At 34.2% G+C, this 19,092-nt stretch overlaps 1 protein-coding gene across 5 annotated transcripts in view; it reads right to left on the reverse strand.

Moving 5' to 3' along the window:
* Positions 1–2,466: 2,466 nt before the first annotated feature.
* METTL15 (methyltransferase like 15) overlaps positions 2,467–19,092 on the reverse strand; it is a 203,453-nt gene continuing 186,827 nt past the window's right edge. For 4 of the 5 annotated variants that reach the window (XM_049714235.1, XM_004263948.4, XM_049714234.1 and 1 more), the window contains one exon: positions 2,467–5,249. In XM_049714235.1, coding sequence (XP_049570192.1) covers positions 4,804–5,249 — 446 coding nt within the window. In that variant the 3' untranslated portion in view covers positions 2,467–4,803. The remainder of the gene's footprint in view (positions 5,250–19,092) is intronic. The other variant, XM_049714237.1, reaches the window with a different exon arrangement.

Consider the following 19,092-nt stretch of genomic DNA (forward strand, 5'->3'; position numbering starts at 1 on the left):
AAAAAATGGAGCTGGAGAAATCAGACTCCCTGACTTCAGATGATACGAGAAAGCTATAGCAATCAAGACAATACGGTACTGGCACAAAAAAAGAAACATAGATCAATGGAACAGGATAGAAAGCCCAGAGATAAACCCACGCACCCATGGCCAACTAATCTGTGACAAAGGAGGCAAGGATATACAATGGAGAAAAGACAGTCTCTTCAATAAGTGGTGCTGGGAAAACTGGACAGCTACATGTAAAAGAATGAAATTAGAACATTCCCTAACACCATACACAAAAATAAACTCAAAATGGATTAAAGACCTAGATGTAAGGCCAGAACCTATCAAACTCTTAGAGGAAAACAGGCAGAACGCTCTGTGACATAAATCACAGCAAGATCCTTTTTGACCCACCTCCTAGAGAAATGGAAATAAAACCAAAAGTAAACAAATGAGACCTAATGAAACTTAATAGATTTTGCAAAGCAAAGGAAAATACAAACAATACGAAAAGAGAACCCTCAGAATGGGAGAAAATATTGCAAATGAATCAATGGACAAAGGATTAATCTCCATAGTATATAAACAGCTCATGCAGCTCAATATTAAAAAAACAAACAAACCAATACAAAAATGGGCAGAACACCTAAATAGACATTTCTCCAAAGAAGACATACAGATGGCCAAGAAGCACATGAAAAGCTGCTCAACATCACTAATTATCAGAGAAATACAAATCAAAACTACAATGAGGTATCACCTCACAGCAGTTAGAATGTACATCATCAGAAAATCTACAAACAATAAATGCTGGAGAGGGTGTGGAGAAAAGGGACCCCCCTTGGACTGTTGGTGGGAATGTAAATTGATACAGTCACTATGGAGAACAGTATGGACGTTCCTTAAAAAAGTAAAAATAGAATTACCATATGACCCAGCAATCCCACTATTGGGCTTATACCCAGAGGAAACCGTAATTCAAAAAGACACATGCACCTCAATGTTCATTGCAGCACTATTTACAGTAGCCAGGGCATGGAAGCAACCTAAATGCCCATCGACAGACAAATGGATAAAGAAGATGTGGTAAATATATACAATGGAATATTACTCAGCCATAAAAAGGAACAAAATTGGGTCATTTGTAGAGATGTGAATGGACCTACAGACTGTCATATAGAGTAAGTCAGAAAGAGAAAAATAAATATCGTATGTTAACACATATATGTGGAACCTAGAAAAACGGTACAGATGAACTGGTTTGCAGGGCAGAAATTGAGACACAGATGTAGAGAACAAACGTATGGACACCAAGCGGGGAAATCGGCAGGGGTGGTGGTGGTGGTGATGGTGGTGTGATGAACTGAGAGATTGGGATTGACATATGTACACTAATATGTATACAATGGATAACTAATAAGACCCTGCTGTATAAAAAAATAACATTCAATAATTCAAAAAAAAGCCTTAGACATACTGTATTCTTTTTTTTTTTTTTTAGCGGTACGCGGGCCTCTCACTGTTGTGGCCTCTCCCGTTGTGGAGCACAGGCTCCGGACGTGCAGGCTCAGTGGCCATGGCTCACGGGCCAAGCCGCTCTGCGGCATGTGGGATCTTCCCGGCCCGGGGCACGAACCCGTGTCCCCTGCATCGGCAGGCGGACTCTCAACCACTGTGCCACCAGGGAAGCCCTGTATTCTCTTATAAACTATTGGTTGTAACATAATAAATAGTTCAATATAAATGAAGTTAAGCACAAACCATATATGACATATTACATGAAATAGAAAAAAAAATAGATATCACATATTACATGAAATAGAAAAAAATATATAGATACGATATAGCCCAAAAATTACCCCCAAAAAGTTACCCTAGAAATTTCAAAAAGATTACATAACTAACATATAATTGTTAAAATGAAATGAATATACAAAATAGGGATATCAATTAAAAATTGTGTGCAGTTATTAAATTTCATTTCTTAATAAGCAATGAACTAAAACCTGTTAACTGATGTCCTACACAATGGGATGGATGTTATATTAAAATGATTGGTAGAGAGCAGTCGATACAAAGATTCTGAAATGTAAAACAACTGTTTTATATAGCTTATATTTTATTGGAAAAGTAATGTACTTTTCCAATAAAATGTACTAAAATGTATTCATTTCAATAATCTGTTTTCTATATGTATTATATGAATTTCCCTAAACCATTCTCCAGAGTTAACAATTTGAAACTCATTCATGTATTTTATTATGCATCCTACAACTAAAACTAAGAGTCAGGTAAGAATGATTGTGGCAAATAGCCTAATTACAGAAAAAAAGCTAATATATTTTTGCACTACAACATTTTGAAACCAATTTTGTGTTTATTGAAGCACGATTTTTTCTTTATGAATATTTTTCAAGATTTTTGTTTTTTGGGTCAGAGTATTAGTTCCTTAGGGCTGCCGTAATAAATTACCACAGATTGGCTGGCATAAAATAGCAGAAATTTATTCTGTCACTGTTCTGGAGCTTGGAAGTCTGAAACCAAGGTGTCAGCAGAGTTATTAGTTCCTACTAAAGTCTATGAGGGAGAATCTATTCCATGCTTCTCTCCTAGCTTCTTATGGTTGCCAGCAATTCTTGGTGTCCCTTGGCTTGTAGATGTATCACTTCAATTTCTGCCTCTACCTTCGTGTGGCATTCTTCCCTGTGTCTCTCTCTTCTCCTCTTCTTATAATGACACAGACATATTGGATTAAGGGCCTTCCCTGCTCCAGTATGACCTCCTCTTAACTACTTACATCTGCAATAGCCATATTTCCACATAAGGTCACATTATGAGGTTTTGCAAAGGACATGAAGTTTGTAAGGATGCCATCCAACCCAGGGCAGTCAATTTCCATTTAACATTAATGAAAAGATTCCTGTATTATATAGCATCCAAAAATGATTGATGAAATAGGTGAATCATTGTTGAATATTAGATGCGATCTTTTATATTCTGATCAGATACTCAGATGGGCACTTACCTTTGGGAATCATTCTCATTCACAAATATGACGTACATACAAAGAGGAACTTAAATTCTTCAGGAAGGACTGAGGAGATTAAGCTAGGCACTTTCATTTGTTTCTAATTTGAGCATACTGTTCCCTAGAATATTTTCTAATTCTGATTTCACTGCAGAATTGTTCAGATCTGAATAAAGTCTGTAAATTACAAGTGGTAAACAAACTTGGGAACTAAAGCTAAATATTACAGAGGTAGATAAAGTAAGTCTGAGGTAAATTCAAGTATTTAATTCTTATCTTTTGCCCATATAGTTATGTTGATATTTTATTCATTGGATTCACCAACTTAGAGTTTGTAATCATAATTGAGAAGATGAATTTTTCCTGTATTTGAATAAATAGTTTACTGAGCAAATTAATAGTATAAATATGACTTCAAGGGAAACTACTTAAGAAAACAATCATTTACATGCACCTTTAATGAACATGCCCATGTATCCTTTTACTAATTATCACTTATTCATCATTCACAAATCAAGCACCATGTTGTCAGACCTGGTTTCCTTCAGTAGATGAAATCCCTACTAGATGTACTTATGGTACCTTGTACTACTTCTTTATAGCCCTTACCACTTTGTCAATTTTATACTAATATTTATGATTATTTAACTACCATTGCTCTTCTTGGCTAGACTATAAACTCCACAGGACTAATACTATGGGCTATGTGTATTTTACTCGCCTTTGTTTCTTTGTCTAGTTCAGTACTTGCTGCATAACTGAATAAATTAGAAGTGCATATTAATGTATAAAAAGTTATGGGAATACTGAATCAATTTCATTAATTTGTTAAAGAATCCTCTGCCACGTGAACTTCACCTGAATAAATATTTTACAATTACAATTACTATTTGTAAATAAAATCATTGATTTTAGTATCTGGAAGAGATAACATACTTTTCCATTTCAAATAGACTTTGAATATTTTGAATAGCCCAATTTAAAATTGCAGGATTCAAATGATGACAGATTTTTATTTATCAAAAGCATTCTGGGCTATTATTAAAATAAACACAATTGACTTTAAATATAAGTTTTGTGAAACACTCTCTGTGAGAGCTATTAGAGCAATTCTACATTTTTAGTTTCTAATATATGAAAACATGGCACATATCATACTGGAAAATCCCTTTAAAACAATGAACACTGTAATTTCAGTAATGAAATTTATCAGTATAATGCATTTTTAAAATAATACTTGAATATTTTAAATTTTCATAGTACCTATATTTGAGAAAGCTATAGTACTAATTAATTATTCCCAAGTAGGAAAATTAAAATTCATTTTATGATCATTATTAATTATTTGAGTTATAGACAGTCTGTTGCAAATCTGAATATCTAAATTCAGAATTTGGGCATGCAGATATAATTATAATCTCTCTTTTGACAGCTTGAATTTACATAGTTAAGTAAATACACATATTCTCCTCTTCTTCTTCTTCTCCTTCTTTTTAAAAAAAACTCCCAGTTAGAGAAAGGACTGCATTTCAAAAGTCAAATATAATGCTAAGATAAACAATTTTTCCAGTTTTGAGACACTGCTGTATCTTGAATTGAGCTATCTGTGTCATGCTAATATTTCCTACATTTTCTTTTTGAGAAAAAAAATGCTAAATACCCCCTATTTCCACACATATATAGTACATATCTCTATATATCCCACACTTTCTTATATTAGGCTGTTCAGGAATATTACATGAGAAACTGTGAGGAAGAACTTGAAGAATCAGATGATGATAACTTTCTCATAATTTGATAGCTGCTCTAAGCTTGGCTGAGCGTCCTCTGGGGTTATTTTGTACATCTTGATCTTCCGGAGTAAGTACCTTCTTATGCATCATTTTCCACATTAAAGGGGCCCTTCCTATAGAGACTCCTTCCGTGTTTTCATGATCTGAACCCAACTGTGATTTTTGTATCACCTTCTGTCTAGCACTTAGGTTAAACCTTTGTGTCATGCTTATCCCAAGCAGGAATCGTTTGATGATGCGATCCTCCAGTGAATGGAAGGAGAGGGCAACCAGGCGACCACCAGGTCTCAGAAACTTCTGAGCTGTCTTCAGTCCTGTGTAAAGTTCATTGAGTTCATTGTTCACAAATATGCGAAAAGCTTGGAAAGTCTTGGTAGCAATATGGGTAGATCGTTGTAGCAAGTCTTTTCGTGCATAAGTAGCAGATGGAGGAAATGCACCTACAAACAGATTTTGTAAAAACAGGAAAAGAGGACAAATAGGTAACATTAATATTTTCCACTGTAAATTTACTGGGTTGTGTTGTGTGTATATTTAAGGAACTAAGTTTCCTTAGAAAACTGTGTCATTTCATCCATACTTCTCCATTTTATTTCCGAGCCTTCCATCAAAGTTTAAAACTATTCTGTCAGAAACATATTTCAGAACTCTTAAGGGTAAATGGAGTCAAACAAGAGCAGAGAAAGAGAAAAGGGTGAACAAATATTTGAAGAAATAATAATGAAAACCTTCCTAACTTTGATGAAAAATATTAACTCTCAGCTACAAAAAATTCAATGGACCTCAAATAGAATAAACAAAGAAAACTGCACCTAGATGCATCATGATCAAACTACTACAAGCTGAAGATAATAAGAAAAATCTTGAATATAACACAGAAAAACAATATATTACATAGGAGAACAAAAATATGATTAACAGCTAATCTCTCATTAGGATAATGGAGTCTATAAGATACTGGAATAACATTCAAATTGTTGAGGAAAAAAACCCTGTCTTCCAAGAAAGCTATTTTTAAAACCATTTTTCAGAATTAAAGGTTCAAAGACATTTTCAAATAAATTTAAAAATGAGAAAATTCATTGCTAACAGCTCTAAATTTAAGAAATGCAAAAGGAAATACTTCAGGCTGAAATAAAATAACATCAGGTGATAACTTGGATAGAGAGAGGGTAATGAAAATATGAGTGATATGATATGAAGATAAGAAATAATTCTCTTAATTTCTTAAAAGACAGGACTGTCTTTCTGTCATTCTTAATTTCTTTAAAAGGCAAGACTCTAAAATTATAATATAACATTCTTGGTTTTATAATATAGATATAGATATGTATTGTATATGACAGCAACAGCACAAAGGATGAGAGTGTGTAAATGAAACTACACTAGTACAAGGTTCCTATATTTTACTGGAAGTTAAAGTTGCATATTGTGGTCCCTAGAGCAATAACAAAAAATAATGCAAAGAAATAAAGCTAATAAGTGAATAAAATAATAATAAAATTAATCCACAAAATATTGTTTAACACAAAAGAAGGCAGAAGAACAGGAAAATAAAAATGAGACAAAGAGAAGACAAATAGCAAAATGGCAGACAATAAATCCAAATATAAAAATAATCATATTAAATGTAAGGGTACTAAACACTCCAATAAAAACATAGAGACTGACTGAAAACTAGCAAGACCTAATTATACGTTGTCTACAGAAATGCACATTAAATATAAAAACACAAATAAAAGTAAGCAAGAGGCTGTGAAAAAGTATACCATGTAGAGATTAAGCAAAAAAAAACCCAGAGAGACTATACTACCATTAGACAAAATAAACTTTTAAAAAGAAGAATTGCTAGACCCCAAAATAAACATTTACTATTGAGAAAAATGATCAAGACAGCAGTAAGATACAATTACAAATGCATATGCACCAAATAACATAGTTCCAAAAATTTACATGCTTCAGAAAAATGACCCACATTTATACAGGCAATTATGTTTTGATCAAAATGTCAAGTTAATTCAATGGAGAAAGAACAGATTTTCAATGAAAGTGATTATTTGTACAAAATAAAATGAACTTCAACCCTTACTCCACACCATACACAAAAATTAATTCAAAATGGATCATGGACCTAAGAGTAAACACTAAAACCATAAAATATATATCTCACAAACCTCTCTTATTCAGCACATATAAGGGAATCTCACAATTTAATAACAGTTCACATTTAGTAATCTGTAGCTCTGGTAGTAAAGTACATTAAGACACATCTGATTAATCTTCTTAGGAAACTGGATCAGAGGAGGGGAGAAATAATATTTTACCTGTACCACAGAGCTGAGAACTCGGCAGCCTGACGTTAACCAAATCAGTGTTATGGTTCACTCTTCCTCTACAAAATCTACTTTGCTGAAAGGCTAGAAAACGTTAGACATTAGGGAATTTATCTTCCAACAACCAGGTCTCTCAGAAACAAAATGCCAAAGTCAAAGCTGAGGAGGGAGGTCAACTTCTTTCCCTTTGTTATTCAATTTCTCCATTTTCCGGGAAAGAGTTTTGGTCACTGGGCAATGTATTTCAAAACATTCTAAGGATCTGAACAAACATGCAACTATTCACAATTTAGAGCTTGGATTTAGAGAACGCTTCAAGAAGGTTGCATTCCTGAAGTCCTTATGTGATTCAAACCTTGCCTAATTCAATGCTAATTTTTTCAAAGGAGAAATGTAATATAAAATACATTTTAATGTATATGGATTTTAATGTAAAATAGGGGGTAAACATTCATGGAGCATATGGATCAACAAATACTGTAGGATATTTTTGCTTCAAGGCTTAAAAAATTGTTTTTCTTTTCATCTCTAATATTTTGTAGAAATTAAAACCATGGCTCAACATGGTAACTGCTTAGTTTTCTTTGCATTTTATCACATTTCAAAGATATATATTTGAGGATGTGGTTTTTAACATAGCACCCTGAATTAGCCATGCCTGGATATGTGATAACTAAATTGATGAAATGATAGAAAAGCAGAGAGCTTAATTAACACTTCCTTGATATTATCTTTAAATGTTTTTTAAAGCTAATACAAATAGGAAATGTTAAAATAACAAAGTAATGTCTGAAATCCCCATAGAAATTCTAATATAAACAAGAGCATTGGTTCATTTGACATGACAAAGTATGGTAGGCATTTCTGTTTACCAGCTAAAATGGCACCTTCCTCTGCTATAATTATAGTTTATAATTCATTCAGCCAGCTAGTTATGAAACTATGAGATTCCTGACTGATTTTTTTAATTGAGGAAATCTGTTTTTATTTCAAAGTATTCACATAAAGTGAGACTTTATTAACGTTTTATATTATGCAATGTCAAGTTTATATAAATCATGTTCACATTAAGTACATCCACACTATGAATCTGGAGCTCACAAATTAACACCACTGTGACCAGATAAGCTTGTCTTTATAAGGTCTAATTAGGCCTTGTCAATATCATATCATGGAGAAAGAAAATAAGAGCTTTTGTTTATATTTAGGAATGGATGATCCTGAAGATAATAGGATAACTACATTCCATGAAGCTTTCCTTCTGGGGCTTTCTTACTTTTGTTTAGGGAATTCTAATATGGACTATGTCCACTGGATTTCTTGGGAAGGATTTCTAGGTGTGGTTCTGTCAGCCTCCTCAAGTTCCATTTTTAGAGAGATGACAAGGGACTGCAATGGGCAACGTGCTTCGTGCAGCTTTTTGGTGCTGCTCTGGGGATGAAAGGCACATATCCTCCCTTCCTTTTTACTGGCACTTTTGCGTCTGTAATTTATGGGAAGAGAGGTTGACAATGCAGATTGTGTAAAATGAAATAAAGAAACAAAAGTATATAAAATAGCATATGGCAATGAAAATTAAAGTAGTAAAAACAAAACATCAACTGGCATTGTTACAAACAGACAAGAATATAAGAAAAGACAATACTGCTATCAAGAATTAAGCAAGATTCTTTGTCTGAATTGGAAACTTTAAAGACAATCAGTAAATGTCCTGTGCCTCTGAGGTAGCAAAAAAGGGTTTCCTTGTGAAAGTCACTGGTCAGAGAGCAACTCTGCCACAGAGTTCTTAGGTATGCATAGACTAGGTAGGAACATTTGCCTACAGGTCATCTGGAAAAAAGATTCAAAAACTATACCAGAACCAATGCCTACCTATGAGCTGGAATCTGATTTAGGCCATAGGAAGAAAAATATTAGTGATACATGCTCCCTGACTCTGAGTAGCTGGCTGTTTTGCAATCCTTCACTGCTTTCTCATCTCCCACATCCTGTTATCAGAAATAGAAACTGGTCTCTCTGTTTTTCCATTTCCTGAGCTTAATCACAAAGTCTTGTATGGCTAATTCATTTGATTAAGGCAGAGAGCAGGTAAGACAAAATATGGACTCAATCACAGTTTGGGTCATTTGGTTTGGTACTGAGAGAAAAATCTCCTTTTTCTGGTTTATAGTCCATCAACAGATTTACTTCACACCAGGCCAATGTATATTAGTTCTAAGTGGGAAGAGGTGTGCTTAACTCTTCACATAGCACTTATCACACTACTGTGATTACTAGTTTGGTTTCCTGTCTCACCCTACTCCAAGCCATCATCATCTTTTCCACACAGTCATCAGACAGATCTTTTGTGTACAAAAATTGGATGTCATTCCACGGTTCAAAACCTCTAGTATCTTCCTATCACATGAAATAGGAACTGAAGTTCTTCTTACCTTGGCCAAATGTCCCTATGTTATATACAATTTCTGCTTCTCACCACCCCCATTTCTCTGAACTCATCTCCTGATCTTGAGCTCTGTAATCTTAACTAATTCATGGCGTGTTCATCCTGGGTCCTTTGACCTGTACCAAGAATATCTATCTGCCTATATATACCTGGATGGGTTACTCCTTACCTCACTCAGGTCTCTTCTCAAACACTGTAGAATTAGAAAAGAAAGATAGCACCCTGTCACTGGAGTCCCCTTACATGGTTTTATTATTTTTTTTCATAATACCTTATCAGGGATAATATTTATTTGTTTACCATCTGTCTTCCTCCACTAGAATATACACTCAGTGAAAACAGAGACTTTGTTAACTGCTATAAATCTTTTACAGCAAGAAGAGTTAGTAGATTGAAAGTGATTGTATTTGTACTTTAAAGTTATAAACATAGTCATTGCTAAAACAACAAAAACAAAAGCAAAAAGATATATTATCTGTAGTATATGCAGTAAAATGTTAATGTCACTTCTCCTTAAATTCCACCCTAAGAGGCAATCAAGAGGTATACTTTCTAACTTTTTTCTTAATAGATATATGACACTTGTATATAAATGTATGGACATGCATACATATATATATTTGTAAAAAGGGAATGATCTGTACAATATCTGCAACTTGTTTAATTGCCTTACTTTTAAAAATAATTTCAGTTGTATAGACACATTATAGTCCATTTTGTTTGTTCATTTAACAAATGTTTATACTGTCAAGAACAGTACCAGCTAACTGGGAATGGTAATTAAGGTAGAGGCAGTCTCTACTTTGGTGGAGCTCATATTGCCACCACAGCAGGAATATTTGGGATGTTTTCTATTTTTACTATCACAAAAAAATGCTGCAGTAAACATGTGAACTGCATATTTTTAAAAATTCAACATGGCAGAAAACCTCTACAAAGTAAAAAGTCACAATCTGGGAAAAATACTTTAACTGTATGTGAACTTGTGATACTATGCCTGTAGAATTAGTGTTAGGTCAAAGGCTGTTTATGCCCATTTAAATTTGAATCAATGCTTCTAAATTTACTGTCTAAATAGATTGTACCAGTTTACTTCCACCAATAGTATTTGAGAGAGTCCACCTCCCCACGTACTCAACTAGTACTGGAAACTATTACTTTTTGTAACTTTGACTAGTCTAATAGTAGGCAAATGTTAGCTTATAGTTGTTTTAATTTGCATTTCTTTGGCAATTAGTAGAAGTGGGCATCCTCTCAAATCTAATGACCATTTGATTTTAGCTATGAATTGCTTGAACAAACCCTTAATGTGATGTTGCTTTTTTCTTTATTGATTTGGCAGAACTATTTATAAAATAGATATAAAGCATTTTCCTCTCATGTATAGTTACAAATATTTTTCCTGGATTGTGACTGTCTTTCTACTTTGTAGATTTTTTTCTGCTATATAAAAATTTAGAATTTTCTGCTATAAAGAAATTTTCATGTCTTTTAGATTTTGTCAAGTTTAGGAAGGCTTTCCTCACCCCAAGATTTTAGATATAACCAAGTCTATGTTTTTCTGGTATATTTCTGGTTTTATTTCTTACATTTAAATATTTGATCCACGAGAAGTTTAATTTTTAGTATAGTATGAAGTAGGGATCTAACTTTAGTTTTTAAAAACCACATAGCTAATTGCCCTATTTATGAAATAGCATGTTATTTCCCTACTCATTTGAAGTACTGCTTTGATCATATGCTACATTTTTAGATACAAATCTGGTTCTGGATTCTCAATTGTGTTGCACTGATGTATTTCTCTATTTTTCTGCTAATACCAGATGATTACTGCTTTTAAAAATTTTCCAGTACATTTTGCTATCAGGTGGAGTAAGTCCCCCTTTCCCATGCCATTACCTTTCTTTTCAAAATTTTTTTGTGTATTTTCATTCATTTATGATTCCGAATTAAATTTAGAAATAATAAAGTATATAATGATAAACATTTTGATTGGAATTACAGTAAATTTCTAAACTGATCTGGAAAAATTTACCTTATCATATCAAACAATCCATCCAAGAAACAGTATTTCCATTAATATTTTACATGTCCTTCATTAAAGTTGAGTAGTTGTCTTCACTTAAGTCTTGGTCAGGCTATTTGTAAGTACTGTGTTTATACATACACATTTTAACCATCCCTATGGAAAAGCATAAGAAATGGTAATATTATATTAAGATGACATGATGTAACAGAAATAGGGCTAAACTTTAGAAAGGAGAGACTAGGCTCAGTATAAGATCTTTTACATTTTTATAGCTGTTTGATGTGGGGCAATAGCACAACTTCTGAGTTTGTTTCCCCACTAGAAGATGAGGTGATAACACTTCTCACAGGATTATTCTGAAAATCAAATAAAGAAAATATTCAGGAGCACCTAGTGCACACTTGGCATAAAGTAGTCACTTTATGAATGTCATTCACACATTTATTTATTATTCTCAGTTGTAAAATGGAATAAGTGATGAGGGGATTTGATAGGTTAATTTGAGGTTCTGCCAAACTAATTTTATTTTCATCCTAAACTAATAGCACAGTAGGTAGGATAGAGGGCTGCTGAAAACCCCTGAAGCATCTGAGTAATGCTTATTGGATTTAGACATCAGACTAAAACAACTCAGCATCCAGAATGAAGTTAAAATTTTCCTTATGTACAAATTAACGGCATACTTCTAAGTTTACTAAGCAGTATTTAGGCCTTAAAAGTATGAAGACTTAGCATGGCATAGGAATGAGAAATCATTAAAAATTTTTTTTCCAGTTTGACCTTGACTTATAATAACTGATGCTAAGAATTAAAACCCTAATTTCATTAACCTAACCTTCCAGATTGCACTCACCTGTCCAGGAGATTATTTTCCTTAATTACACTCCTAGATTCCTCTTCCCACCTAACTATACAACTTGTATTATGGCATTCTAAGCACATAATATTCTTTCTCTGTTCTTTTTTTATTTCTTTGCTTTAGTTCTCATGGAACATTTTTCTGTACAGGTTTATCTGCTTTCTTAGGCACAGTTCCACAAGGATAAAATATATTTGGAGTCATTTTAAACCAGGCCCATTGTTTTCACAGCTCCAAAAAAACCCAGTAATTACATCCTGAATGATGTATATCAGTAATTACAGCATCATTCACTTAGCCAATATTTATTATGTACAATGTGGTAAACACTGGGGATTAAAATGTTTATGAAGACATAGTCCTTGTCCTCAAGAAATTCAAACCCAAAGAAGAGAATGATAAATAAATAAATATTGGGAAGAGGGTTATAAAGAAGGATTGTACATACTATTAAGGGAAGGAGGAGGGGGAGGGGGAGGGGGAGTGGAGAGGGAGGGGGAAGGGATCTTTGGCCCTCATATAGACAGCATTTTCCAAACTACTGTTCTGCACAACAGTGATCTTGTAAACTATAGCACTTGCACCCCCAACCAAACACCAACGTGTCTGTTATAAGTCTGAGAAACGCAGCATGCTATACTCCTCTTTTGGAGACTCACAATACCCATTAGCATGGTAAAGCTCTGAAGGCAACCATTTAACTTTGTTTACCTAGCATGTCCAAACTGTTTGAAACAGAACTTTTAATTTTTAATAACAACTATTTATTCCATAGAACTCATTTGCTGGGTAACACACTTTGGAAAATATTGAAAACAGGTTTTGTGTTAATAACTTTCCAAATATCTTAATTACATTGTTAAATCCCTATAATAACCCTGAGAGGTAAGAAGTAAATATCCTTATTTCCATTTAAAGGTCAAAAACTAAGGTGTAAAATGTATCTTCTCAAGTTCACAGGAGTCAAATGGGAACTCAGATCCTTTTAACGTGAAGTGTACCCTAACATCCCCTTTTTTGAAATACTGAATGAGCCTAACTTTCCCAGAAGAAAGGCATAACATTTCTGGTGAGTTCATCTGAGAAACACATTCAGGGAAGCCCAGATCAGCATTAGTTCATCTAAACAGAAAAAAACAAAAACCCCAATATTATTATATAGGTTTGTAATTTTTAAAATTTCCTTAGGATGTTCTTGAGTTTTTAAGTGTGCCCAAAACAAGGTAACAATTTTAAGATTGTATGTTCACTAAACTATCTCACCTCCTTTTTCCTGATTAGAATTTAAGGAAGTTAAGATGAAATCACATGGTTTAGATCGATTTCCAGAAGCTCTGATTCCATGTCTGGTGTTTATATAACAATCTCATTTTCTGGGAGAAAATGAGTGTGGAATCTTTACTCTAAGCCTGAATAGCCTTTTACTGAGAGATGTTGTAATGGAACTCAAATCACTTTGCATCAAGTTGCAAGAGTTTGGCTTTCTTTCCACATTTCCCTTGGGGAGATGTGCATTGTCAAGCCTAAAGACTGCACATGTGGTGAAGGCAGAAACTGCCCTGATCTCTTACCCTGGGAACAGTAATGAATACCTTTGGCTTTTGTCCTTTTCGTTCCATTGAAAATAATATATTGTTAGCTCAGGTTATTAGACTGTGCATTTGTCTCTTTTTCATCAGCTTTCTTGATAGTGGGTTTAAAAAAGAAACAGTTGCTACTGCTGCCATTATAAAAAGACTTTTGGGCAGGTACTGATTACATGTTTTTGATTAGGAATCTAGACTCATCCAATGCAGTACATACTGGGCTTTTCCTGACTCCCTAGGAAGGGAGCCCTTTACAGTTTTTTTTATGTTCTAAAAATGAATACTTAATATTCTCCAGCTAAGCAAAATGAGGGGACAAGCTTGTGTACAATTAGGAATAAAGGGCTCAGACGGCTAAAATCTTGGGAAATTAAACCCGGATCCTTTTATTTTTTTTCTTTAAAGCTTCTTGAAAAATGTTGAAAGAAGACTGATTTTTCCATACATTTGTTATTATGCATTTCTTGTAAATACACAATTTTACCAATGACAGGGCAGTGCTCCTTGCTCTCATTCTCAGTCTAGAATGTCCTTTTCCCTCTTCTTACAGTTTATGTCTACTCATCCTTAATACTCACTAAGGTGCAATTTTCTCCAGGAAGCTTTTGCAATGACCTTTTAATAGATATTTTAATCAAACTATTTACTACTCTATACTATTTATCTACTAGCCCCTACTAGGCTGTAAGTAGTCCAGAAACCTTTTCTTATTTTCCTTATATCCCCAGTCCCAGGTCTAGGGCCTGGTGCACAGTAGGTGGCAAAGGGGAAAATCCACTAAATAAGAGATATTCTTCCAGTCCCAGATAAAGATCAAGATGTACCATAAATGGTATTCTGAATGTGGAAATTCATAAAATCCCTGAAATCTCTGTAAGGTTTTGTATATACATGCAGATTTATGTGGAGACACTGCAGGGTTTCTATCAAAGGCTCAAATATACCAGGGACTCCAAAGTAGGTAAATTCCTGGTGAAAACATATTGAGTTTACTGAGTTTTCGGCTTACAACTTACCATCTTTAATAATACCACCAAACAAGGCTCTGCATTTATCTAGTTTTGGTTTGTTATATTTTTCTTTATCTCCAGGAATATCACCACTTAGCACCATCAGAAACGTTGGTTAAAAACCCCCTTTACGCATGACAGCAGAAGTTGGAAACTATAGCAGTGAATATTCAGTCTTCCTCTGACTCACAAGGAATTTCATATTAAAAAAAAAAAAAAGAGAAAAGCTTGCTTAGTAACAGGCTGCACTATATATAATAATAGAACACAATTTGTATGTGGAAGCGGTAAGATAGATTTCATTCATAAAAAACACCATGCTTCTGGCTAGATAAATGACTTGAGGTCCCAGAGAGAAATTATCATTTTTAGTTCTGGGATACCCTTATGCTACTTACACTTTTTAAAATTTAATACATTCACATGTTCAAATATATTGAGATTTTTAAGCTTGTGAATGAAATTAGCAATGTGCTGTGGCTGTCAACGCGATGCACTGCAATTCCTCCTCAGTGGTAGGGCTTAAAAATTAATTCAGCTCTTGCACCTGTTTGTCAGCATTCGTCTGTCGAATTTCCATCACATTTAATAAGTCTCTGTGACGTAACTCGTGTCCTTTTGCCTGGGCTCCTTTAATGTAGGGTTAAATTCTCACCCATCTGAAATTTGAGTAATAATACAAATTTCAAATTGTTAATTAAAATCTGTGAACTTCAGTGGTTCTGGATAAAACTGGCTTTACTCAGTGAGGTTCTTTTGAAACTTCTTCAGAGACTCATCTAATCCCCAACTCCTACCAGGTTAAGTCTGATGACAACATGATCTCACTCTGGGTGGTTGAGATTTACAAATCCTCCTGCAATAGGGAAAACATCGAGTTGTAGGCTTGAACAAAAAAGGTAACAAGGAACATTACCTACTGAGATGAAATTAAAAAGATGGCTCAGAATTAAATTAAAAGAATATCAAATTAAAGGATTGATATTTTTCTCACATTATTTTTCAATAAAGCTAATTCTACACTACCTGTGTCTTAAAATGCTTAGCATAGATGGGGTAGCTCAAAATGAATCATGATTCCTATTACCTATTTAGGTAGTCAACATTAAATTTACTTATTGCATCTTCAAACCAGGATTGAGGACTATTTGCCAGATACTGTGAACACAAAGCAGTCTAAGCAGGAGGTTCCAGCATATTAAAGACCCATAATAAGATACTTCATTTGAACCTTTAGGAATAGTCTATAGGGCATACAGTACTACTCTCAGTTGGGCCAGTCACACTTTCCAGAGCTGGGAGATGGTAACAGGAAAAGATATTTAACAATGCCCTCTTTTTCTTGTGAGAAAAAGCACATACACATAATTAATCCTCATGCTCCAAGGTAAAGTTGTTTGCCCTCCTGTAGCATACTTAACCTGCAATGGAACACTTCTCAACTGTATTGAAATTATTTAAAAAAATTTAAACTTAAATATTTCTCCCACTGAAATATAAGCTTCCAGAAGTCAGGATCGTGTGTTACTCCCAAAAGGCAGGGATTATGTGTTTTCTCATTTGTCTCGTAACAGGCTTGATGAAAGACTAATAGACTGTCTTACTGAATTAAAGAATAGATGATCAATTTATCCAAAGGCCTATAGCACATGGATTTTAATTAAATCATAGATTATAAGTATCTCCTTTTTCTCCCTACCATGTCCCAATCTAATAGTGAACCCCTCCCCCCACTCATCTTTTATTTTTCTGCCTGCTCTATCCTACTAAATTGTTCTAGGAGCAGTGCTTTGGATAATGTCCAGTGAAGACTATTGGTTTCTAGAAGAATGTATGTTCATTCTGAAAAAAAATGTTTCAAGGACTAAAGGCATATATATATGCCATTAATCTCACCTAGGGGATTTAGCCTATAAAGGAAATACCCCTATCAGCTCCAAAATCCCTTAAATATGCATAAAAGCATTTATTAATTATATAGCTTTCAATAATAGCCTCCACTAGGAGGTAAGCCAAATATCTAATAATGATGATATGATTAAATAAATTATGGTATTTCTTACTGATACTTAGTATACTGACATAAAAAATGAGTAACATGATAAAACACTAAGTGAATGAACTCCAAAATTATATCCTTTCAACCATTTCAACTCAAAAACTGCAATAATAAATAAAAATAAAGAGATAAAGAGAATATGCAAAATTATATGTGTGCTATGGTGGTAGAGTGGTATTACAGGTTTTTAAAGTTTTCACTTGAATTTCTTAATGTTGTATGACATAAATGGGAATGCTTTTATTTATTTTGTTTTTTATTTTTATTTTTTTTGCAGTACGCGGTCCCCTCACTGTTGTGGCCCCTCCCGCTGCAGAGCACAGGCTCTGGACTGGCAGGCCCAGCGGCCACGGCTCACGGGCCCAGCCGCTCCGCAGCACGTGGGATCCTCCCGGACCGGGGCATGAACCTGTGCCTCCTGCAGCGGCAGGCGGACCCCCAACCACTGCGCCACCAGGGAAGCCCCGGGAATGCTTTTATAACAAAGAAAAATTTACATTTTTTCTATGATCATGAATTTTAATTATTTTTACATGTATTTGTGAAGAAGATTCTATCAATAACTAGATAAGGTAAATTCTTCATATTGATTAGCTTTTGTCAAATTCTATCATATGCCTAGCACAAGGGTAGGTAGTTTTAAAATGTAATTTCTAATCATCACAGCAATCTTATAAGTTAGGAAGCATTATCCTTATCTTAAAGAGGATTGGAATGATTATGTAACTTGTCCAATTTCACACATCTAGTAAACAGCAGGGCTAAAATTTGAATCCAAGTTTTTGTATAATTCCAAAATGAATTTCTTTTTCCATTACTCAGTGACACAATAGAATGAAGAGACATGAACCCTGACTAATAAAGCAAACAGGTAAGCAATATAGCAATGCAGCCTACTGGCTTGTTAATTTAAGTCTGTCATCAAAGTCCATTTTCCATCTAAAGAGTGCAGAGATGAAGTCAACAACTTATAAATCCTACCTGCTAGATTATCATTCTCAGCTTCAAATTTTGAGACAGGTCTGAAGCACATAGGACTCTAGATCTTAATCTAGAGATGAGATTTCCAGTGGACTTTACATAAATGTTCACATTCTTTTTTTTTTTTAAATAAGAAATTGTAGTACCTTCAACATCATTGCCATGATTCTGTCTCTAAAACATTTCACTGAATAATAATTAGGCAACAGAAATCTTCATTCAACAATAATAATTTATATTATTTTAAACAATAACCCACATTCTCTTTTCAAAATCCAAGCCTATAGCTTATTGTGTGAGGGCTAACTTGTCACCTGGTTAATGAGATTTGATTCACCTTGAATGAGTTGGTAGCCAGCCCATCTTTAGAGTTCTTTAACTGATGAAAAAAAGGGGGGAGAAGGGTAAAGTAACAGCAGGAAATAATGTTTTCAATAAAAAAGGGATGCCTTCCCCAGTCTTGGCCTTTCCTCACACTGCTTCTCAAGCTTCAGGTTCCTAGTTCATTGACTGCTACATCTCTGCCTGCTGACATCTTAACCACCCCTTCAAAAAGCAAGACAACTGCTGTTTGTATAGGAAATATCTCCTGGTGAATCCATTATAAAATTTTTTACAGCATTTGTTCTATTCACTCAAATGCATTTACTCACTCAGTAACCTGCTCACTCACTTATTTTTATGTGTTCATTCAACAAAACTTAAAAAAAAAAAAAGTCTACTAGAGATGAGCCTCTATTGGGCATTTAAAATACATTGTCTGATTTAGTTATCCAAGAATCCTGTGAGGTAGCTGTTATCATTCATATTTTTCAGATTAAGAAACAGAGATTTAGAGAAGGTAAGTAAATGCCCAAATTTACAAGGCTAGTAAATGACAGAGCCACTTCAAATCTCCCTGATTGAATAGTTCTTGCTTCCTCTAACCTAGTCTTTTGTTCTTTAACTCATTCCCTAGGAAATGGGTGCTGAGGCTACTC

Source organism: Orcinus orca, chromosome 8, assembly GCF_937001465.1.
Source record: "Orcinus orca chromosome 8, mOrcOrc1.1, whole genome shotgun sequence".
Taxonomy (NCBI): Eukaryota; Metazoa; Chordata; class Mammalia; order Artiodactyla; family Delphinidae; genus Orcinus; species Orcinus orca.